Source organism: Chiloscyllium plagiosum, chromosome 23 (genome assembly GCF_004010195.1).
Source record: "Chiloscyllium plagiosum isolate BGI_BamShark_2017 chromosome 23, ASM401019v2, whole genome shotgun sequence".
NCBI classification, from domain to species: Eukaryota; Metazoa; Chordata; class Chondrichthyes; order Orectolobiformes; family Hemiscylliidae; genus Chiloscyllium; species Chiloscyllium plagiosum.
Window position 1 is genome coordinate 48645541 of NC_057732.1, and position 25083 is coordinate 48670623.

The 25083-nt window shown below is 42.3% G+C and overlaps 1 protein-coding gene across 5 annotated transcripts in view; it reads right to left on the minus strand.

The window, feature by feature from the left end:
• The window catches only part of gata3 (GATA binding protein 3), a 29060-nt gene extending 4270 nt beyond the window's left edge, over window positions 1–24790 (minus strand). Inside the window, exons 1-7 of one of the 5 annotated variants that reach the window (XM_043714110.1) lie at window positions 24575–24790; window positions 23049–23096; window positions 15180–15564; window positions 13380–13919; window positions 10437–10538; window positions 8560–8702; window positions 5356–5481 (exon numbers count right to left, since the gene is read on the minus strand). In XM_043714110.1, the coding sequence (XP_043570045.1) occupies window positions 5356–5481; window positions 8560–8702; window positions 10437–10538; window positions 13380–13919; window positions 15180–15414 (1146 nt within the window). In that variant the 5' untranslated portion in view covers window positions 15415–15564; window positions 23049–23096; window positions 24575–24790. Of the gene's footprint in view, window positions 1–5355; window positions 5482–8559; window positions 8706–10436; window positions 10539–13379; window positions 13920–15179; window positions 15565–16065; window positions 16224–23048; window positions 23097–24574 lie in introns of those variants that run through there. The other 4 variants (XM_043714108.1, XM_043714112.1, XM_043714111.1 and 1 more) reach the window with 4 other exon arrangements.
• Window positions 24791–25083: the final 293 nt, after the last annotated feature.

The window sequence follows — 25083 nt, forward strand, 5'->3', positions numbered from 1 at the left end:
TGTACTCCACAGATCTTAGAATACTTTTATTCCTTCACACCCTTGGGGCATGTCTGCAGTTCTGCAACAGTATAACCAGCATAGCTGTCAAACATTGCACACTACATACTACAACATTACACTGTACACTACATGACTGTTAAATGGCTAAGACAGCAAAAGTTAAGCTTACAATTGCGTCTTCAAAGCATTCTAAGTTCAACTTCTGTTTTGACAAACTAAGTAAGTAAATTGCTTAAGCAGATCATGTACACCTCTGTTGCAAATTGAAGTTATGATTAAGAGAAAGTAAGCTCAGTGAAATCCATTGAGCCAACTTGAATTGATTTTAACTTCCAAAACTCACTATTTTTCCTTTCTATTCCTTAAAGGTATCAGTTCCTGCTGGGTGTGAATTCTCTACAACTTCTGGTATCTGAGCTGATGCCTATAAGTAAGCCTCAGCTAGTTGCTATCCATTCACTGTAACATTACCAAATCCTGAATTCACCATTGCTAAAACACTTGCACTGTCCTTTATGGGGGAGGGGCTGGGGGCATGGAGTGTGGATTACAAGCCGGAATTTTTGCTGATACTTTCACAATCCCCAGTCCAGGGCTGCTGAACCCAGCTTCAGCAACCCAAAAACTGTCCTTGTTGAAATCTGCTAACTAAGCATAGTCCCATGGCTGAAACCACACCACTTCCTGGAAAAACACAATTACCTATTACTAAGAAACAGAAAGTCAACATCAAGACTACATGTTTCTCTCTGCCTGCTAGACACATTAAGCTATTGTTTTGAAACAAGCTTCAGTTTTCAATGTATAATATTTGAACTCTTTTGCATGTGAGCCAGTAGGTAAACATATCATCTTTATTCCTCTCCACCCAGTCCTTCTGACTACAACACCTTACTGGCCAATTAGTTAGCAAAGAAAATAACGACTGATCAATAGACTGTGGAATGTTCCTTATTAAGGAGAGAGAATGGACTTAACTGACACCTCAGCACAATTGAACAGTTTTTAAAAGTTCTCACTGTCTCAGATAAGGAACACCCAAGCCACTCCTATTTTAAACAGATTCCCCCAAATCTCTGAATCTATTAATTTTGTTATCAGTTTAGCCTAATCCATCTCTCCTTCCTCAACATAAAATCTTCTTTGAAATGGCATCCCATGGCTTCCAACTTCATTCTTTGTGAAAGGTGTGTGCCTTCATAGACCAGGCGAGGCAGCTGTCTACTTTCTGCGTTCACTTTTCAAAAGTACTCTCAGTCCTGGCACAAAGCTGAAAGTAGCTCCTCCACAGTGCCAACAAAGAACAAACTTTCACCTTCCAGCCTTCTAAAGTGGTTGCAGATAAACTTTTGGTTGGACCTTATCTCTCCTTCCCTAAGCACAACCAGGAAGATTGCCATAGTGATCAGACTGAGAAGCATGTAGTGAATTCTCAAACGAACCTTATATATGGGACGTAATCTATCAAATCAAGCCAAATAATGATGGTCAACTCTTACCTAAGTGTGATCAAAAATAGCTATTACAGTATAAACAAACTTTTTTACATAGTTAAAATTCTGACACAGCACTTAAGTTTATTTTATTACAATGATCAAACTAAGAAAAATGTCTAATGGATCCTTGGGGGAAGATCCAAGTAAATAAATGTCCACATAATAATGTGCTTTTGTTCCAAACAAATTCCTCCTTCTGTGAGAAGTGCTTTGAGCTGTCTAGAATACATATGTGATCATATATGTTATCTTTTCCCCTTATAGCACAGTGTATACATTAAAATGGCATGGCTGCATTTCTACATGTGCCTTTGATTGACCTAAAAGGAATGTGATTAATCATTAGAAATCATTGAGTTTTTTTAAAAACAATGTTGATGATCTTCTTTTTGCCATGTCAAAATTGTGTAATCATTAGCCCTTGTCCCACCCCTCTGCAGAGCATGTTCTCTTCATCCACTGTGTCACCTAGGTAGGCAAAGTTACCCAGGCACTAGACCTAGTCTTATTGAGTTCACTTCCAGCTGTCAAATTTGTACTGAGTCTCCCTAAGCTCCCTGAGCATGGTGGCTCAGTGGTGAGCACTGCTGCCTCGCAGCACCAGAGACCCGAGTTTGATTCCAGCCTCGAGCGACTCCAGTGTCTGCATGGGTTTCCTCCAGGTGCTCCGGTTTCTTCCCACATTCCAAAAGATGTGCAGGTCAGGTGAATTGGTTAAGCTAAATTGCCCATAATGTTAAGTGCATTAGTCAGGGGTAAATATAGGGTAGGGAAATGATCTAGGTGGGTTACTCTTCGGAGGGTCGGTGTGGACTTGTTGGGCTGAAGGGCCTGTTTCTATACTGTAGGGAGTCTAGTCTAATTCAAAGTTAACTAGTACCTTTCTACCCATTTAATGATGACTGAATGTTGGTAAGTTCTATTAGTTTAACTTAAATCAGCAATTGAGCAAACGTGCTGCTTGAATAAAACATATTCATGCACAGAAAATCAGTCTCTACCTCCTCCATCTACTTGTTATTACAATAACTCTCAAACTTGTTGAACTGCAACTAAAATGGTAGCCAAGAATTTTTTTTTACAAACTAAACTGCCTCATCATGATATCTGGAACATTTTATTGATATCCGAATTTTGTAATGGAGACTTAATATTAATGGAAGCTTATTACAATTTAATTCAAATACCATCGGTTGCCCCTAGAGTGGACCACACAACATGGCATAGACAATGGGGTAAGTGGTACTATGGCTTAATGCGGTGGCGAGGCTATATTTCATAATACAAAGATGAATAATGGAGAATAAATATACAGTTACTAAGCACATCACAAAATGATTAAATAAAGACATTAGGGACAAGCAAGCCACTCTTTGTCCCTTAAACCTATCGCCACTGCATATTATTGAAGAGCAAACAACTGTTTATTTAACAGAAATTGTTTATCTGCAAATGATCAGTCAGATTTTGCCTGCTATACCTGTTTGAAGATAGTACCAAATGCATTAAAGGTTAGCAGAGATGCAAGGACTGATGCAATTGCTTGAACTCTCTCATAAATGTGTAACTGGAGGCTAGTCATTATCTTTTTTCCAGTGTAACACTTTGCAACATTCTTGTAAACTTGCTAATAATAAGAGTGGACAGAGAGGGGCAAGCGCCTAAATCAACAAACATGACTCAAAAGCCTGTGGGCTAAAGTTTATTGGCAGCTGCCAGAGAAATGCACACCAGATGAAGTCTGTCCACACTGATGTACCGTAAGGATTAATTGATTAAATTAGACTGGCGCCACTCACGTGACAATTACTACAGGCCCTTAAATCCTCCCCAATAAACTGACAACAGAGGTGGTCTCTCCCACACATTCCCACCTCCCCGGCAGAACAAACCTGCTCATATTTCACGAGTAACACAATCAAAAAGGTATCGGTTCCAATTTAAACCATGCACTCATGACTTCGCCCTTTTGTCAACCTTCACTCCATAGTATTAGATTAAAAGTGCACGGCGCACACATTAACACGTGAACTAATTCAAGTCAATTACACTGGTGCGGCCCTTCAGTCCCAGCTCATTTACAACTGAATTGCCTTCAATTTCAGGTTTAGCATCGCTCACCTACTTTGACTGGCTAGATTTATTCCACATCGTTAACCTGTATAGTTTCTGCAATTTTACCTTCCCACCACCTCCTCCCCCCGGAGATTAATTTATATATTAATAGGTTTAAGTGATGTGTTTACTGCAGGTTTTTTCACGTTATACTTTTTTTTCTCTCTCTGGCGTCTTTCAACGAAATGCCATGTCAAAATGAAACTTTAGGGTGTTATTGAATTTGACTTTTTATGACACCCATAGCAATGTATACGTGAGACTGTACATTTGTTTAACCCAACAGCTCACGGTTTCCGACATCTTTATCTTTCAAAATGCCAATTATCAATCTACTTCTTGCCTCATCGATCAGCACCTTTTGTTTTAGTAATCTGTTCGATTCCAAATGTATTCCTTGCGATTTTCCTTTTACCAAAATGCTGCCCCGAAAATATTGCGCGCTGGGAGTTATTTTCCTAATTTTATCTCTCTCTCTTTCTTGGGATCCTGTTATTCATGTTACGCTCAAGTTTTGTTTTAAAGAAGCATCAGTCGACCCGAAACCTTAACTCTGCTTTCTCTCTGCACTGATGTTGCCAGACCTGCTGTGTTTTCCAGCAATTTCTGATTTTAAAAAAAATCATGCCAGTGTAATGGTGATTTCGCAAGTTTACGACAAGCCCCACAACAGGGTAATTCTAATAAACTGCACCTTGACTGTAATCAGAGGCTTTATTCAGTCGGGTGAGATTTCGCTGGAAATCCACCTCCTTGATTTGTTTTCTTGTTACTTCTCGTCTCATTTTGCCTCACATCCTTTTCAATCCCTCCTCTACGTTTTACCCCACCACAGCCTTTCGGTGCCTCTCTGCAACGGCCTACATCTGTCACATCTGTACGGACCATGAATCTAAGAAATCCAGTTTCCTCTCCTCTCCCCACCAGTACACCGCCCCCTCACCCAGAAACTGCCTGTTTTGCGGAGATATTCTGTTTTTATCCCCCTAATCTCCAGCATTCTGGAATCTTTTATCACCATGTTCATTCACCTACAATTCGCCACGTATCTTGGTATTTAAAATGAAAGATACATATAGCAGAATGAAATGGCACAGAAAGAGGCAAAAACCAGACATTGTTAAGTCAAGACACAACAGGCAGAGAGAAACAGAGTTAACCTTTAACGATCTTTCTTCAGAACTGATGGATTAATTGATTAAATTAAACTGGTTGCCACCCCAGCCCTGAAGATGGGTGACTGGACCCCAAAAATTAACTCTGTTTCTCTCAACACCGATGCTGCCAGACCTGCTGAGTTTCTCCAGCGCTTTGACTTTGTTTCAGATTTTCAGCATCCGCCGTTTTTCATTTCTCTTACAGAAAGACACCAGTTGATCCACCGTTTCCGTGTCAAGAACCAGCATTTCCGGTCTATAGGTCAATAGAAATCCAGACACTCCCCCACCCCCCCAAAAAAAATAGATAGGTAAACGTCGGATAATGGAAATCTGAACGAAAAACAGAAAAAGCTGGGAAAAGAAAACTCAGGCAGGTCTGGCAGCATCTGTGGAGAGAGAATCAGCCTTTGGAGTTGTCACCCTCCCCACAGAGCTCTGAAGAAGGGTCACTGCACCAGAAATATCAATTCTCTTTTTTTCTCTCCACGGGTGCTGCCAGACTTGCTGAATTTCTCCGATCGTCGGAAGTTGCCTGGGGAAGGGATAGACAGCGACCCTGGTTGGTTAGGTGGAGCACTCACGTTGTGGAGTTTATAGTAGAGTCCACAAGCGTTGCAGACGGGGTCTCCATTGGCATTCCGTCTCCACAGTGTGGTGGTGGTCGTCTGACAGTTAGCACAGGACGTCCCTGCCCGTCTGGCCGCAGACTACAATAACAAAGCACAAAGGGTCCTTCTTTTAAAAAAAACACACACGAAATATGTCCACACAATCAAAGGTGTGAGTGCAACTCTTCTAGTAAACAAACAACTCGTGATACATATTGTTCTTCAAGGTGTGGACATTGTTAAAAATCGCACAACACCAGGTTATAGTCCAACAGTTTTATTTGGAAACACAAGTTTTCAGAGCCCTGCTCCTTCATCAGGTATCTGTTGAACTACAACCTGCTGTTGTGTGATTTTACTATTGTTTCTCAAGCCATTTTCTTTAGCGATCCGGAGCTGAAAAACTATTCTTCTAAAAATCTTATGTCAAATATTTAATTATGTTTCCTCCATTCCAAACTTACATTTACCGCATAATGCTGCCGAAGGTCACTCCATATAACTCGATTAAAAAAAATGATGTTTTATTCTAAATTTGTGGCTTAAATGCGGCCCTTTTTTTCTTACTGTCTTGGGAATGCAGACACAAGTTCACTACATCCTACCAGGTAGATGGATGGATAAGGATCTGCTCAGTGGAGCCGAAACGAATTCTGCACAAATATTTGTGACTTTGATGCTCTTATAAACCCCTGAAATGGATGAGTAACACCCAGGCAACTGAACAGAAACTTATTAAACAGAGCCTGTCAAACGTTCCACAAATCATGAAACAATTGAAGGGCAAGGACTGAACTTAAAAGATTTGTAAATGCTACATTGTGTGTGTGTGCCTGAGCGCACTTTGTGCCTTTTTTTCCTATTAAAAACAAGGCTGCCTTGTTATTATTTTAAATCGACACTGAATTTAAGTTTTATACCAGAATCACTCAGTTAAACTGCGCCGTTTGGAATGAGCCAGCTCTACACGATCCCTGTGTGCACTGGCGAGCGAGTCATTGTCTTTAATAAAACATATGAAAAGACAATGCCAATTTGTCTGAAATGTTTGGGCATGTTTAGGCAGGAGCGTGCCTTGTGTCCCTTTCGGGAGGGATCTCCAATGAGTGGACTTAGGCTGGGAGATTAGGGGATGAAACTCTTGTATCTTTCTAACAATCGAGGTGTGGTGGTCTTTCCCTGGTTTGCAATAAAGCTCTCTTGCTGGGACCCAGCGTTTTCTGCTATTAATCTCGATTTCATTTTCCCAGCAGCGGAATGCCAAGTATATTTTTTAGGACATACACAGATCCACTTTTTTTTAATATAAAGAAGCGACAGACACAATTCAGAAGACGCCTGGAATGTATATTTCTTAAGACGTGTTATTGTAATGAGAACACAGACCCACTAGTCTGCAGTAAGAAACTGCCACATATTTCTTTGCTGATGACATAGACTTCAAGCTGATCCTGTTTAGACAGACACCCGAAACTCTTTGCACCAAACTTTAATCATTCCATATTTCAAAACATCCCCCCTACTCCCAACCAGCCACCCCCTCACCCTCCTGATTTCTTGTTCAAACACCTTTGTGTTTTGAGGTCGGGAAGTGATATTGTTGTGGAAAGCAGTTATCTCGAGCCGGCAGATATCCGGCCGCCTTAGCATAGGAAGTCAGCTTTTTAAATTAAGAGATCAGGGATAGGATGGGGGCAGGGGTGGGGGGAGTGTAAAGAAAGGGCGACCTGCTGCCAAATAAGTGTAGTGCAAATATTTCCCTCGCTCGAAAGGCTTTCCGATCCTAACGAGGCAATGAAAGATTGGAATCCCATTAGTGGGGGGGGGGGGGGGAGCTCAGTCGTTACAAACACCATTTTGACAAGAGGACTACCCTGGGAGCGGGAATGGTCTGGACAAGGGGATAGAATTGATACAATATTAAATGCATGCTGACTGATTTGCAGCTAATGAAAGGAACATTTTTTGTAATTACGGCGATAGGAGAGGGGGAATCCTTGGAAAGTGATTTCAGACTGACTTCTGTAAGGCAGGTTGGAAGGAATCTAATGGCAAATCTCTCACCGTCTTTGGTTCAGACGTCAGCAATGACTGGCTGGAGGCTAGCGGGAAGGGCAGTGTGGTAGTGTCCTTCCACTGAGGCAGGAGGCCCCGGTTCGTGTCATTACATCTCTGACTAGGCTGTTGTAAAAATACCTGGCGAGAAGGTAGATAACGTGGTAATGTCCCTAACTCTGAGCTAGGAGTTCGGGTTCAAGTCCCACCTGTTCCAGAGGTGTGTCATAGCATTTCTGAACAGGAAGGGATATCAGATGGTCAAACGCTGGTCTGGGTCTGTTGTGAACTATAATCAAAGAGCTTTTTTGTGGGTGACTCCTGTTACATGGCGTGGATGCAACGCGTTGAAATAAAAGGCGAAGCAATAATATTATCAACAGAAAACTAATGAACACATTCTCTGTGAACCATTCAGGAAGTCAAATTAAAAATATCACGTCGGGGAATGTGTTACTAAGAATTCAGTTGAGTTTCATTTAAAATAATTTTACTTCCATTCCATTTGCTTTCGAATTTGAGACGTGTCCAATCATGAATTAAAGCTTCTGATAATTAAAATGTGTATCTGTGTATGTCTGTGTGTGTATCTATGTGGGTGTCTGTGTGTCTATGTGTATGCCTGTGTGTGTATCTGTGTGGGTCAATGTGTGTGTATCTGTGTGTATATGTCTGCGTGTGTGTCTGCGTGTGTATGTGTGTCTGTGTGGGTTAGTGTGTGTGGGTATATATCTGTGTGTATGTCTGTGTGTGTGACTGTTTGTATGTCTGTGTATGTGTGTCTGTGTGTGTATGTCTGTGTATGTGTGTCTGTGTGGGTTAGTGTGTATCTGTGTGTATGTCTGCGTGTGTGTCTGTGTGAGGGGAATGTATGCAAAGCGTTGATGTTGACAAAAAGGTGAATATTCTGTCTTCTTTCAGGGTGTCAGAAAGAGAACTAGAAATACCCGCGCGCTTTCACAGCCGCCTTTCCTTTCAAAATATTTGAAGAACTATTTGCAGTACTCGAGGTATCGTGTCAATTTCCGCAACTCACCCCCCCCCCCCCCCCAAAAGAAACATCTTACTCTAGATCAGGAAATGAAAAGCTGCTGTTTGATCATTCGATCCCCTGCTACGCACCAGTCTCCTCTTGGGTTTGATGAGAGGTCGGTTCTGGCCGTTCATTTTGTGGTACAGACCGCAAGCATTACACAGATAGTGCCCAGTGCCGTCCCTCCTCCACAAGGGGGTAGAGGTGGCTCCGCAGTTCACGCATTCTCGACCTTCTAAAACAAAATCACAAGCCAGTTACTTGCAGTCACTTTAACACACCACAGTTGATGAGATGATTTTTTTGCTTTGTTTGTTTAATTCGGCTGGAAATGCATGCTGTATTTGTGTCACTTTACAGCAACGCTGTCCATTGGATTAAACCAATAGCCACATGTGGCTAATTGGAAATCCAGATGTGGCTAATTGCCTTTCTACTTAGTAAATAAAACATGAATAATAGGTACCGTTCTTGGACATGTGAGCTCCACATTCATGAATGTTTTAACCTTTTTGTGCGTTTGTTGGTGGGAAAAAAAGCGAAAAGCAAAAAAGGTGTGTGTGTGTGTTTTCGTCCTTCTGACTAATTTAGTTTTTCTGACTAATTAACATCCCTAGTTTATAAGTGTAAGCAGATGTTTGTTAAGTAAATATACACATATGAAGTATGTGTGTCTGTGTGTGTATTCACGTATTTTGTGCTAAAATTATTGCATGTGACAACCTTGCCCAGTCAGCAATTCTAATTTACAGTGTACGTGCAGAGGTTTAAATTTATCTTTTTAAAAAAAGGTGCATCAGTAACATCCAACCCATATCACTGTATGCAGTACATCCCTTTACAACAGTATCAACAACAGCCTAAGTACTGTGTCTAAATGTATATTTAGTGGTATATACCAAATACAATGCGCATATTGTAAGTTTACACATTTTTTACTTTACGTGTATGGATTATACAGTTGGACACTTTTCATAACACTGTTAGATAGACATAGTGACTGCTTTTGATTATTGCGTTTGTAAAATGATGAAGGTTATGTTATAATATTGAAAATCAAAAGTGAAATAGCCCCTTTATCAAAGCCACCTCTGTAACCCAAGTTGAAATCTTCCTGCTTTCTGCTATCTCATGGTAATCTCACAGTTGCTTGCTCCCAGTGTAAGCGACCGGGCCCTTTGTTTTTGTTTATCTTTGGACTCATCACATTATAAAAGTCCTTGTGAAATGATTTAGCATTACTTCTAGCCGTTAGTACTTTTCATTGCTCTTTTAAAATGATCCTTTATTTAATTTCTACATAATGTGCCTGGCGCCACAGAGGACATCAAAGTACGGAAGAGCTGATTCTAACTCACTTTTTAGGCAAATATTTGCAATGCAATAAGCCCAAAATTACATTAGGCTGAGTGCAGTCTTTAACTTGTAGCTTAGGATAGCTTGTTAAAACTATTTGTAAACGCTCGCGAAAGGTTATTTTCTAAACTTTAATGTCTGCTGTTTATTGCAGGGCCAATAGGTAAATAAATGAGTAATTTACAGACATTGGCGGATTGCTATAATGCACAAAAATGGCGTAACGGAATATTTGTCAGTCTTATATTAGCCAACTTCATGGGAGTGAGCAATATGTGTGTTGTTAGCGTGAACAGATTATATTAATAATGTTAACAATATGATGAATGTACATACCAACACGCACAAAAAATAAAACAGTGGATATTTGTACATTTCACAGTTTTCAATAAATTGCAAGACAATAAAATGCCATGGATACTGGAAAAATTTTGAGATGCAAAAATGTCAACTGTGCTAACGCTGGCTGTCTCCATCAGTATAGCAAAAAATGCACATCAACTATTGTGACACTATGTGAGCACTCCTAGCTGTTGACAGTTGACATCTTTTTTTTGACAATCATATGCCATTGACTGGACAATGTCCTGACCTACATAAAGTCGCACACCTATTAAAATGTCGAATGCACATATCCCCAGTTCACTACAGCTTGAGCGGTCAACTTCCAAATGGTGCAATTTACAGTCACGAAGTATTTTTTCGCGATCCCCTGAAAAAACAGAAGGGGAACGGTCAATGCATTGCTTATTTATTCTGTATGTCAGTCTGAAGAATGGACTCAGACACATTAAAAGGGACTTTTGTGCATTAGATTTTTTAATAAACATTCAAAAAAGGGAGGGGGGAAGGATTATCGGGATCAACCCTGACGTGTCTTCAAATTCAAAACATTATCATTTTCACAAGTCCAAACTTCGCTGCAAATCAAGACCCACTTGGAGCTGAGCAGAACGTTAAGACACGAGTCAGTAATTGGCTAGTTTGGGGGTTAATATTGAACACTGTCAGACTGAAAATAAAGCGAGCTTGAACGGACAGTACTGGCAGCTAGAGGGGACAGTGCAGAGGTGTATTTTTTTGAAGAGTTGGTGTGTAGTAAGGGCTGTATGGGGTGGGCGGGGGAAGAGGAGGAAATGAACACGTCCCGTTGTCTTAGTACCAGTGCTTCTAAGTTCCACTTGGCGCGTGTACGCGGTGTCAACCACAAAAGTTAATTGGTAATATCACAGCTACAGATATTTTTGTCCTTTAAAGCTTTTTTTTCTGCACTATCACCTTCAACTTATAAGTCACAAACTTTCTCTCCCCTCATTTTGCCCCCTGATCGTGTCTCTTCGGGCCTTGTCACTCTTTCGCATCACAGTGAATCGTTACAGACTGTGCACAGAGTATTGAGTAAAGACGTTGAAAAGAGGCATCCGCACCCTAACCGCAAGCTCTAACCGTTTTTCCAAAAGTTGCAGCTTGACACACTCTTTCTACAGAAGAATACAGACGTAAGGCACCCTACTTTGAACCAAAAAAAAAACACTCCTAGCCTTTTACCTTCAACTATTAGCATCCATTTTCTTTAAAGGAAAAAAAGGAAGAGAATATTGTTGCGCAAATAACCTGCTCTCGATTTGGTTTTTCCAAACCGCAAATACCTAACCTAATGCATTTTAAAAGTCTCCCATAAGCACTGTGAAAAAAAAATACATCAGACTGAGGACAAAAGTGACCTATTTTTAAACATGTTTTTTTCTCTCCTAGCGTGTATCAACTTACGCCTGTCTGCTGCCACATACAACACTACAAGAACGGCTTTGTAGAAATGCTGCTGATGCAAGTCATTTTCAATAAATTAGCCCCAGGATCTAATCTCCCAGACAAATAGATATTAATCTCACAGTTATCCCAGCAACGTCCATTGTAGGACTGTTGAAGAACATGTTGGTGACACCCTCCGGTCAACGCTCTGAAACATTGTTCCAATTCGTGTTTTGATAAACTCCTCATATCGCTAAAGAAATAACAATACCTAAAAAAAAGTTGCTGAACAGAAAAACCACTTCTATGTTCTTCTGTGGGATCTACTGTGGTTTCTATACCCATTGCATAACGCGTTATTACTTAACGAGTAGAGGTCTTAATGAAGACATGTAGCATTCAATTTCGCCCATAAATGCTCATTTTTCTACTTTGTTCTTTCACTCTGAATGTCTGGTTCCTGCCTTAATTACAGCAAGTGTCAATAGCCGCCTGCATGATCTGAGGCTCAGTTGATTATTCAATCACCGACAGTATGGCAGTTAATAGTTGTATAAGTCTTCCCCCCACCAACCCACATCCACCTCTCCCTCTCTCTCTTTAACTGCTTTGCAGTTTGGCCTGTGCCTGTAGCAGGCGGAATCTATTAAAGTTCACAGCTCTGGATAAACAATGAAACTGTCGCGTGCATCAGTCTGAAAATAATTGGATTAGCTAAAACACAGAAACCCGAAAAGGGCCAGTCTGCTTGTCCCAGTCCCATTAACTGCTCCGCGGATAGAGTTCAGGGAAGACCGATCGAAATCATCAGGATCGCTGGCTCACAGCAAAACCAGCACTAGATTAAATCCAGCAGTAAAAAGGCACATCACAGAATAGGCTTGCTAAAAATCACCGGCTGCGGTTTTGTTTTTTTTTAGCAAGGTGCAAAGTTTAATGGGAAAGACGTTGTTTCTGTTTCAAAGTCTTCAGGTTGGTCGAGTAACAAACTGACATCTGAGCGCCCATTACAATTGACAACCAATCTGTGATTGACTATACCTGTGCTCCCAGGAAATGGGAGGTGTGACTTGATTTTAGCACAGATAGCTTATTTATTTCCAGTGTTGAGGTTTGAAAGTTGGATCAATACAATAATATTCATTATTGTATTCCACACTAAAATAGTTTAGTATTTACATGTGCATAAGTTTTCATGTGTGCATTTGTGGAAGTATTTGGAGGAATTTTAGGATTCAACTTCGAGCTATTCAGAACAAGATTGTTCCTTTCTAGGTTTTATTACTAATAATGATATAATCACAGGATGATTTGTATTATTGCAAATGTGCCCTATTTCCTTTTAATTGTAAGCGAACACTAACCCCTATTGGTGAGTGTAATGGTTTACTTGTTACAAATTCAAAGGAAATTTTCAATTGGTTAAAAAAAATCAGTTTAATTCAAATGAAGTCAGATTGGGACTTTAGGTCCCTTAAAGTGGCAGGTATTTTACACATTGCATGCATTTATTGAATCACGCCAGTGTAGCTTTCTAAGCAATTGACATCTGTTTGTGCACCCTTTTCCAATGGTTAAACACTTGTTCTTCCAATCATGAGTTCACATTAACTTAAATAATTCTGGATTAATATCTAACTCATAATTATCTAACTAAATAGCAACTGATTTCTACGTGATAAGCATGCAAGAAAGTTGATCAATTTGATATAGTAAGCTTGATTTCACAGTGCCTCCAGATGTTTCTATGAGCACCACACAGCTAGATGTCTTGTTCGGTAAGAAACAGAGTAAAGCTTACCTGTGCTGGAACGTGCTTTTGGTCTTGATTTGGAAGGAAAGCCCGGGGGAGATCCTCCTAGCAGGCTGCCAGATTGGAAGAGGCTGGAACTGTATTCAGGGACGTAAGGTGGGTAAGAGGCCAGAGGGTGATGGGCTGAGGATGAGCACCCTCCTAATGCCATGCTGCTTCTGGGGTGAGAGGATCCTGTCTCTAACTTCATGCCCTCAGCCAGGGACACCTGGTACTTGATGCACTCCTTGTCTTCCTGGCGGCTGGAACTGGTTGACCCAGGGGTGGAGATGGTTGGGTCAGGGGAGACATCCTTGGGAGGGGTAGGAGGGAAGGTGAAGAGGTGAGGGCTGGAGTGTCCTGCTGACAGGGAGGCTGATGAGGATGGAGGGTAGACAGAAAGAGCTCCTGGGGAGCTGTGGTGGAGTGGAGCCTTGCTGAATGCACTCAGATTCCACGGAGAAGCATTATGATGGGAGGCCAGGGCTTTTCCTCCATCAAGCCAGGACAGAGAGCCATGAAGCAGAGGAGGGCGGCAAACCTGACTCCCTAAAATGACAAAATAAAATTGCGGATCAGTAAACATAGCATTTCACCCAAACCCCTAAACTGACATATCATTGACAGCACAATTCCAAGTTTAGCAACTTCTTTTTCAATTCTAACACCTATAAATGGTTTAGCTTTTGATAGTTTATATTAAAATTAGTCACGGAGCAGGAGAATCGACGTTTCGGGCATGAGCCCTTCTTCAGGAATACCTGAAGAAGGGCTCATGTCCGAAACGTCGATTCTCCTGCTCCTTGGATGCTGCCTGACCTGCTGCGCTTTTCTAGCAACACATTTTCAGCTCTGATCTCCAGTATCCGCAGTCCTCATTTTCTCCATTAAAATTAGCCTTTTTCACTACTTGGTTTTAATAATCCCAAATTCATCCTTAACTACATTTTCAAAAAAGAAATCAAGCACAATGAGTTGACACAAAGAAGCATTTTGCTTCATTTTAAACAAAGCTAAGCACTTTGTATAGCATTCTGTTTGACCATAAGCATTCTTTTATACAGTGTACTGCACCGACTATGGTCGATCACTCGCTTGGGAAGAACTGACCAATGTGAAATCCAGATATATCATTTTAGATGCAAAATGTTGTTTGTATAATATTTGGTGTGCGCGCCACACACAAAAAAACACTCAAAGTGGGAACTCAGAAATAAAAGCCCATGAGAAGGTACCTTCAGTTTACAATGTATACAGTTTTCACCCAGCTACAACTAAACCTGTCACGGACAAACACCGCAAGTGACAGTATTTAAACGTATTCAACAAGTCACGAAATGAACGCCCACGCTGCAAATGGTCGCAAAAAAAGCACATTATTTAGGGAGACCAAGCTCAGAAATGTCAAATTTCGCGATAAGTAACACTAAATGGAATAATCCCCAGGCGACTGGAAAACTTGGGAATGGGATATTTGTGTAGAGACTAAAAGACTATTACATCCGGGAAGAACTCGCACTAAACTCGCCCCTCTTTCTAAACATTTCGACCGTTCGGATCAAGAAAGGGCAGCACAATTCATTTTATTTCTATATCCTCAGTGATTAGCAAAAGTAGTTGGAATAAAGTTGGAAAGCGAATAAAAAACTTCTCAGAAGTGTCAGTTTGCAAGTTATCAGTGGAGGCCTTTTAAAAATAAATCTCACTCAAAAGACAAACTGATGCGTCTGCTCTTCTACACTGAAACGTGTGCGTGGCTACAGGCACAATGCAGCCCGACAGTTAACGCGTAAACTGCTAACTTCTCACCGTGGTGCGGTGGTGGATATCTCTGCACGGTGGCCCGGACCGAGTTTCCATAGTATGATGCGACGTGATTCGCTTGGCCATCAATGTTGAAAAGTACATCCACTTCTTCGGACGGGAGATAGGGCGCAGAGTCCACATACCCATGCCCCAAGCCGGGGTGGTGAGAGTCAGGATGTTGTCCATTCAACACGGCGGGATGATGGTGAGTCATCCAGCGAGGCTGATCCACTTCCATTGCGGTGAACCTTCGAACGCAATCCCCTTTTTGTGCGTTTGGCGTGTTCCTCTCTGTGATTACAGTCCCGGTCCCCTTTCCAAGTCTCTTTTTTTTTCAGTTTACAGAATCCACTTAAATTAGATCCTTCGGCGCTGCTTTCTCATACACCTGTACAGTGGGGTGGGGGGGGTGGAAGAGAGAAAGAGAGAGACGAGAGAAAAGCGAAGGTTACTTTATTCGAAACTGACACCTGACCCTTCCTAAAGTGTTGGGGGGGGGCAGAGAAAAACAAGTAAGTCTAAAATCGAAACTAATTTAAAACGACCGAGAACACTGAAGGTCCCGCATCGCTGAATGCGAATAAAGTTATTAACTGAAGAAGGAACATTAAAAAAAGTGATTAGTTCCATTGCCTGAATCCACTTGGTTTCCAATACAGCCCCTAAACACCTTTAACCAAACATTAACCATGTAAATCCCTAATCAATAAGGGTCTGCTAAATTTAAGCCTTAACGCTGTTTAATTCCAGTTTTGTGCTGCAATATTTGATTCTTTTTTTTTCAATAAATGAACTATTCCGCAACGCATTCGCCCTTTCAAGTGATGGGCTGGTTCGTTCTGTCATTTTGGGGGTTTTCAAAAGGACGAGTAAGAAGCGCAGAACGAACCTTAGCTGTTCCTTCGCTGTCTCTCAGGAGGCTGTGTCAGTCGCGCACATGAGCGAGGGCTGGAGGAGCCTGAGCTGATCAGATGGTGTTTATGTCCCGGTTTTTTTTCACAGTGAAGGCATTCTCTCTGAACTGGCGGATGGCGCCAGTCGGCTCTTACTGCACGGCGCGTCGGATCTTAAAAACAACCCACCCCCTCGCGGCCAATCACAGCCCTCCTACACCACCCCCCCCCCCTTTCAAGCACCCCGGGGGCTCAGGCCCCGCCCACCCACAACACAACCCCATTCCTGATTGGTCCGTCCACGGGCCCTCCCCATGGTGGAAGGAAAGGCCCGCCCCCTTCCCCCCTCCAAGCCCACCCATTGGCTACTCCTTGGCAGCTATTGTCAGAGGGTTGGAACGAGGAGGGGCCGAATGGAGGGTTTTTTTTCCCCTCTCCCTTTGAACAATCAGAGGAAGTCTCCTCCTCCAGAGGCAGAGTTGATTAATGGAAAAGGTTTGTGGCGTGTTGGGGACGGTGGGGTGGCTGCACAAGTCAGAGTTTATTGGTAAACTACAAATGCCAATCATACCGCTTCCGCAATGTAACATTGTCCCAACGCCCTCTACACCCCCTCCCCAAAAATGTCATTCAAAAATGACCATTTTTAATTTAAAAGACCTTTTTTTAAAAAAACAGAAAAGAGACTGTTCGTGCTGGGATTTTTTTCTTATCGGAGATGTACTCCGAACACGTAGAGATTTGGTACGTGAAAGCATAACCATGTTCACTCTTTAAATCTTTCCATTTATAATGAGCAGCATCTGGGCGCTTTAAAATCCTTGAGAATTCAGATCCGACACGAAAAGACTAAAGTATACATTCACATGTGAAGAAAGTAATAAAATATTAATTCACGTGTGAACAGACGCACTGTAAATGGCAGGTAACTGTCCGTAAAGGGAAAGGTCAGATTCTGCATGTCAGAAATCGGGAGAGCGACAGCAACTTGCATTTATGTAGCGTCTTTCAGCCGATAAACGTCCTATTGTGCCTGGCGGGAGCTTTGTCAAGCACAAGATCGACAGAGAGACCTCCACGTGAAACGACATTACGGCAGGTAACCAACACCTTGGTCAAAGAGGTAAGTTTGATGGAAGGTCTTAGAAGGGGGTGGGGGTGGGGAAGAGATGGAATGCCAAGCCGTAAATGCTGCGGGTAGAGATAGACCTCCCTCGTCAACCTGGTGCGGAGATATTGTGACATGTGTCTGGAGCAGGTGAACGCAGACCTCCTGGTTTAAAGGTAGGGACACTGCGCCAACAGGAGTAGGTAGCGACAGACAGAATCAAGGCATCGGGAATGAGAGGGAAAATCACTTTATTTCGAAATTGGGAAAGGCACTGGAGGTCCGTATATGAAATGACAGGTGATTGGGAGCCCCCTGTTCTCTCGGGATTGAATCGTGTCAGGTAGGCGCAGTGCCTAGCACTGGGGGAATCATTCCAGTTGACTGCATCAGAATAGGAGGGCCGCGGGCTGGTATTTAGAGTCTAATTCCCAGGCCGGCTGCACGGGCTGACAGTATGTAATTGGGGAAATGGGAGGTTGTTCTTTTGATGCTCTGCATTTTACTGAAATGGCCAGCCATGCCGACGCCACTTGCCGTGACGTCATTAGCTGAATAAATAGCCAGGAAATGAGGCAGTGAAGAGGGAATTTCAGTCAGAAGGGCCAGCGGAAGCGACATGCCACAGAACATATAACATACATTTGTTTAGGTCAGAGAGCGAATATTCTTCACTTGGATCAAAGATTTCTTTTTTTTTCATGGGGGGGTAGTGGGATTTTACTTTCCCAAAGTTGACTTGTGTCCACAAGCCTCCTTAATGCACCGGGATCTGGAGATTCTGACATGCATCATTTGTTAACCAACCACAATCATTTGACCAGATTGCAATTCACTGATTAAGAACCAACGGGGGACAATTTCGGAGCCGAAAATGCACAGGTGCTCCCCCCCCCCCCACCGTCCCTTCTGAGACATGTAAACTTCACTGTACAGTGAGTGGAGAATCCAAATAACGCCCAGTTCGAATTCAGTCACTGCACAGAGGGCCCGGTCAGCCAACAAAAAATGTTTACACAAATGCCATTTATTTCAACCAATTTTCAAAATCATCATTCAAAACTCGCGTGACCATGTCACCATTTTGTCCTCTCAAAAAAATCTTTGCATTCCTTTTTGAATTAATTTGAATAATCATTTGGAAGGGGATTAATATCACGGTTGATTTTACCCGTGATACATCGTTACAAACAGTGCATCTTTACTGCCTATGCTCTCAAAGGTCTGTTTTAGTAAAGGGACCGCTGCTCTATTTGTCAAGAGGTCTTCGCACTAGTGAGCTTTTCTTTTTCATTATGATCTTTTGTGTATCCCCCGCCGCACCTCTCTATCATGTTTTCAGAAACCTTCCCAGGCTAGCAAATGGTACCGAGTGAAGCTAAAGATCTCGCGAAGCGCTCCACAGGCCAAACAAATGCACGTTTGTGTTAACTTGCTCATGCCCCCTTGTGTGTCGAGTGTAAGTTAAACGGAGATTATAAACCCGAGTCTAGCCCAGGGTTCGGGACGAGTGAATCTACCCGTTCCCTAATGCACCACTTCCTCACTGAATGCTGACCATTGTGTGGGTAATCTGTTTAACCTCCTGTCCATCCTCACGCTGCAGGTAGTAGCTTAGTAAAGCCTAGCAAGCCCCTAGTAGTTAAAGGGGAGGTTTATGGATGAGTAATGTCAACGGGAACAGCCGGTACTGTAATTACAATCTATGGACCATAATTTATTGAGGCGACCACACACCATTTGGGCAAGACAAACAAATTTGGTCATTTCGGTGGCTCGCGACCAGGAAATGTTGCATTTCACCGTGTTTTTTAAACTCTCATTGCAATTATAACTTTAAGAAGTCTCTGAAGAAGACCTTTGTGTGAGTGTGTGTGTCTTTGGTTAATATGCTTTCGCTGTCTCTGAAATCCCGCCCAGTTACATGGTGTGTACTGATTGACAGAAGCAGAGCTAATGTGCGCCATTGTTTCAACAATTAAGCGCAAAAAAAACATACAATTGTGTATTTTTGGGGGGAGGAAATGCTTCATTTTGATTTGAATTTTAAAAGGCGCGCCACTGCAATTGATATCGGTGTTATCTCCCACTCCAAAGAACACAAAAACACACACACACACACACAAGACGCCTTGGGAACATTATTCTTCGATTCACATCGATCTTTTCGTAAAGCCTGAGCAGCATGTTTGTTGTTGGGTTGTGATCAGGCACCGTAGCGGAGATAGACCACGTGTAAACCGGGCCGATCCTGACTCGTCAGAAATGACTGTTTAATTAACCGACTCACAGTTGCCCTGTGCTGTTTGCGGTCGGGTTTGATCTTCTGTCTCAATCTTCCTCTGATATTCGGTTCAATCACCGCTCCCCGTACAGGTAAAGTTATATAAATAGCCCGTGGCGGACGCACAGGGTTATACTGGGGACACAGAGCCTGGCCTCAAGGCAGAGTTAACTAGCAAGAAAAACTTCAGACATGGAGACTAACTTATATTAATGACTGAGATCCGTTCAAACCAATGAATGGGCTTAGTTGGCATCTAAGATACAGGGTGAAATACTTTAAAACCAGTTATTGATATAACTGACAGATTATAATCAGTATCTCTTTTAAAGTTTTTTTTATATATGTAAAGCTTTTAAAACAAAATGAGATCATACAATTCGTTAGTCCTTTCCTGGGTGTCATATATTCTCTTTCGGATTTTAATTACAGCGTCCTTTCGTTAATTTGTTCAGTGGCACATCTCTTTCTAAAGCGTCCAATGATATAAACCAGGGGTTTTCTAGATTTATAGAACTGATCTGACATTCACAAGCGAACGGTTTGGTTAAAGAAAACGAGACATCTGTAGGCACAAAGGACAGGCTGTTATTTATTGTCCACCTCACTTCGCCAGAACATTCTTATTTAAGTGTTAATTCGATTCTTATCAGATTTATCACTTACAGAGGGAGTAAAGGTGTTACCATGCTGATAGATTTATACTTAAATGGGTGACACACAGGAGAAACGCGTTTTCATCAGAAAATTGATCAACGCGATGTTCAGACGAAATAAAAAAAAGAGCAGCGCAAAATGACTAATCGGTGATTGTACCATAGTTTCACAGAGAGAAAGAAATGTTCGAGATATTGTGAAAATGTGCCTATAATGATGTGTTACCGTCTGGATCCAGGGTGAGTGCGTTTGTGTGTGTACACACGTGTGCCTGTCTGTGTGAGGGAGAGTGTATGTGTGTATCTATGTGTATGTGTGCCCGTTTGAATCCACCCGTGTGTATGTGTTTGTGTGTATATGCGCGTGTATGGCTGTGTAAGCCTGTGTACGTGTGCCTGCGTGTACGTATATATGTGCGTGTGTGTGTGATTAGCTGTGTGACTCTATGTGCCTGTACATATACTTGCGTTTATCTATGTGTGCATAAGGAGGGGAATGTGTGAGTTTGTGTGTTCGTGTCAGTTTATGCGTTTGTGTATATGTCTGTGTGTGTGTAAGGGGGGAATGTGTGAGACTATGTGTGTGTCTATGTGCGTGTCAGTCTGTGTGAGTCTATGTGCTTGTCTATGTGTGTGTGTAAACCCCTTCCCTGTGCGTGTGAACGTTCAAAGCAATGACTTGTCAATTTCAGGTTTCACGTTGGTAAGTTCCGGTGAGTTTCACTCTTTGATTCACTCCGACTTGTTTCTATCTTAAGGTAGCGAGCATTCTATTAATACCAATTTAGGTTGGATTTACCGCAGATTCCTAATAACAGTTTCTCTTTGTTAAAACAAAACGTGTTGCTTTTTTAACCCAAGAGAAAGACAGCCTCTCTCATCTAAAGAAGTAAATTTAAGAAATAAGAAGGGGGAGTTTTGAGGTCAGTTCGATTTTGGATTGAGTAACGTGTTGGTAAAGGGAAATCTAGCCACAGTTCTTTGTCCTATCTGTGATATAAAAGAGCAGATCTGACCATGTTCATTGTGCTGATGGGAGAGTTGCTAAAGTCATTTTTATTCTCAAAATTTGGCGAGCCAGTGTCTGAGAAATTGGGTAGAAGTCTGGAAATCCTGCTGGAAGCTGAACTAACCCACACACAATGGTACCTTTTTGGTATTGGATCAAGGAGGGCGAAGAATCTCGTTGAGTCACAACCTTCCACAATTTTCCAGAATAATCAATTTACAATTTTGCAAGTGCTTTAAATCAAAAGCAGAATTACGTTCTGCGTGAGAATGGAGCCAGAATGGTCAGCTCCTTCTTCACCATATTGTCTTAAAAGACAATAGAATTGTTCTAGTGGCTGCCTGTGTCCAGAACAACTCTTGACTCTCTGTTGAAAGGCGAGCATTCTCGGAAAAACAAATACTTCGTCCTAAGTCCCAACATATGGCATTAATATTGTGTCCCAGCATTGTCTCTCGCCTTCCCTGAAACACTTAATACGTATTTGAGCTGATGTTTTGTTTTAAGTTGTCCGGTTTACTGTCATGGGGCAGCTCGTCATTGTATTTCCTTTTGACAGAACGAGGGATGGAGGGGAGCTGGTCGGAGCTATTGACACATCTCTCTGGCTTTGTCAGGGAGAAGACTCGACCTGGCATATACTGAGATAGCGGCCAATGACTGCGCGGAGATAACTCCGACAGTCGATTCTGAACTCAAGTGTTCTCCCCCTTGAGTATTCGGAAGGACCTATCGCCTCTCACAGGTGACACGGTGTATGTTTAATGTAGCAGGTTAGAGAATGAAAGCGCTGACAGTTAGAACTGGAACACCCCCCCCCCCCCCCCAACCCCTCCGTTTTTAATTTATCCTCAATTTTAAGAAGTTCGACCGAATGGCAAGGGAGAAGTGCACGCTCTATTATTCTGCAGACTTTGCATGGTTCATCGCAAAGTTTGACTGGTCAATGAGCTCGCGCTACCAGGAAACAAAAGAACTGCGGATGTTGGAGATCTGAAACAAAAGCAGAAATTGCTGAAGAAACTCAGCAGGTCTGGCAACATCTGTAAATGCTGACTTTGGCCAGCAATTTCGGTGGTTTTGATTTAGAGCTGTATCTGTCTCAGTCTTTTTCCACATTCTCTCCAGATGTGCTGGGACTCCGCAGTCTATTCACGGGATTCTTTGCTGTTTCCCAAGACAGTCATTTAGCGATGACATTTTAACAGCGTCCAATTTTAAAAATAAACTAACCAGAAATATTTATACATTTAAAGGATAAGCGGTCAGATTGCCGGCCAGATCAGGAGCACGGCGAACTGATCGTTTATCTGTTCTGGGTTAATTTCAAAGAAGAAAAACCTGTTATGTGTCTGTGCTCAGTCATTTCCCCCTTATTTTGATCTGTACGCCATAGTAAGTTTGCAGTTTCACAAACAGCATCTCTCTCTCTCTCTCACACACACACACACAAGTGTTACTCCTGTAATGTCAGAAGAACGGCAGCTGAGAGAGAAAGATAAAAGGCTGAGTCGAAGGTGGAAGTGCAGAGATAGCTGTGTGTGAGACTTCAGAAAGAGACGGGAGCGGGGGAATAACCAGATACACTGCCTTCCATTCCAATGGCTTCATTCTTTCCAAAGTAACCAGATAAACGAGTAACGTTTTGTTAAATTCGATGAACCACGATTGCCCTAAATGATGATAAATTGAAATCCCCGATAGAAATTCAAATCTATATGCCCCATTACCATATTATTTTATCCTCAGGAATGATATTTCAAAAGTTACACACATGTAAATGTACATGTTTGTCTCCGCACATTATGTGTACACATTCTAACACCGAGGAAACCAAAATCCATCCGTAAATGCACACACATGAGGATTGTCGACAAGTCACATACACAAGCAGATACAGAATAAATGTAAAGTCCACTTACAGATGTTCCCGCTGACAAGTCTGCAACGAGGAGGTAGAGAGCGCTTTTCTGAAAGAGTGAAATGAACATGAAATTGATCAGTATATTTTTGTTTGCAAGGAGACAGTACGGCTGTGAGGTGACGACCTTGCAGCGTGACCCTCAACCTCCAGTTTCTCTTGCTCCATCAGGGCTACTGAGTACACTGGCCCAGTCCGGAGCAGCTCCCAATCATGAGGAGCATTTTACAGAAAATGTCTCATTGTCACACAGCAGGAAGGCTCCTGAACAAGCCGCAGTGGATTTTACCATTCGCTGACAGCGTGCTTGGCGACAGGCAGCGCAATTTACCTGCTAACCATCTCCCCCACCACCCCCCGCCCAAATTAGATTTAATTCCGGTTCATAAATTCCGCCGTAGGATACCATTAGGATCAATCAGACTCTAATATTCATCATTCACAAAAAAAAAACAATTTGCCGAGGTTCTAATCTGAGGATGGTTTCGAGATGGAGTTAAAATGAATGACTCGTATTTTAAGTAACACCAGCACGGGCGACAGTCAATGCCTTATGAGCGTTTTGCTGTATCTTTCAGGTTAGAGGCCAAGTTAATTAAGCTGTTCCTTACCCCCGTGCTGTTCTAACAGTGCATTTTTTTGTTATCTGCAACTTTGTTTATCTCACCCCTCAATGTTCATTAATGGTGGTCCCTTCCAAAACAGGAGAATGTGGTCTAACCCCCAATCCCCGCCTCCACTCCGCAGCAGTTACCCCGCTTTCTCATATGCAGGTACTGTATAATATTTATTTGATACGAGAGCAATTTCTAGAGCGTCCCAATTCGAGTAGTTTCGAGCAAATAGGAACAAATATAGGCTACTTTCACCCACTGCAGTTCGACAATGGATATTGATGAGATCAGTTATGTTGGGGAAAGGTATTCATTGCTGGATTCAAATAAAGTTCTGACGAGATTTAATTCGAAGGTCAAAATCAGAAATTCATTCCCATGAGTTTCGCCTAACGCACATAATTACTCAAACGCTGCTTTTTTTTTCTAGAGGAGGGGTGGTTGGGGGGGGGGGGGGTGAGGGGATGGAAGACGCATAATGCCGTGTTGTCTCAGATTAATTGCACTCTGAGCGTATTTTCACTGTTAGCTTTGAGTATTGGCGCCTTAATTCCAACCAAACCCACTTAGGTGTAAACCGCATCATTTGGTTGGTTTGCAAAGTAATTGATATCCTGAACTGACTCCCGAATCAAACTGTGAAATCGACCTTGGACTGACAATTTAATTCTGAACGGAATTCACAGAAATAGCAACAATACAGCAAGTGAGGGGGGGGGGGGGGGGGGTGTTCCTGACGCTCAGAGGCTCAGAATACAGTGCGATCTCAGTAGTTGTCAGGGACCTTATTCTCATTATATTATTCTCGATTTAACGAACTGTTCAAGAATGCCATCCCTCCGTTTGAGTGCCTGTGGAGTTCGGCCTCACTCCACGTGGGGAAGACGTTGAAAAAATATAAATATTTACTGACCTCTTGAGCTCTTGTGTGGAGTCTGGCGCTAGCAACTCGCTGTGTTTTTTTTTCCCTGATCTCTCTCCCAAAACTTATCGCCTCGTGACAGACAGACGAGCAATGTGCAATTATAGCTCGACTCGCTATTTCAATCAGACCAAACTCTGCATTCAGCCGTAAAGCCAGCCTCTCGAGTTCTCTTCCGGGTTGTTAAGGTAGCTCAGGTCAAGTCGCTGACTGACCATCCACGAAAAACGACTAAATTCACAGTTAAATGGTATTCAAATAGACGGGGGCGGGGAAGGGTTGGCGGGGGGAGCTGTTGGTGCAAAAAAAACCCCAGCAAACGTGTCGTTTTATAAACGCGTTGGTGATGTAAGAACTGGTCTCTTCCAAATGCAAATAATTTCACGCTGCTTGTTTACTGTCATTTCAATGTTGCAAAAGCAGAAAGACAGGGTTTAAAATGTCCAGGAACGAAAAGTCTTGTCAGTTCTATTAGCGGAATCTACCTTCTCACCAAATCC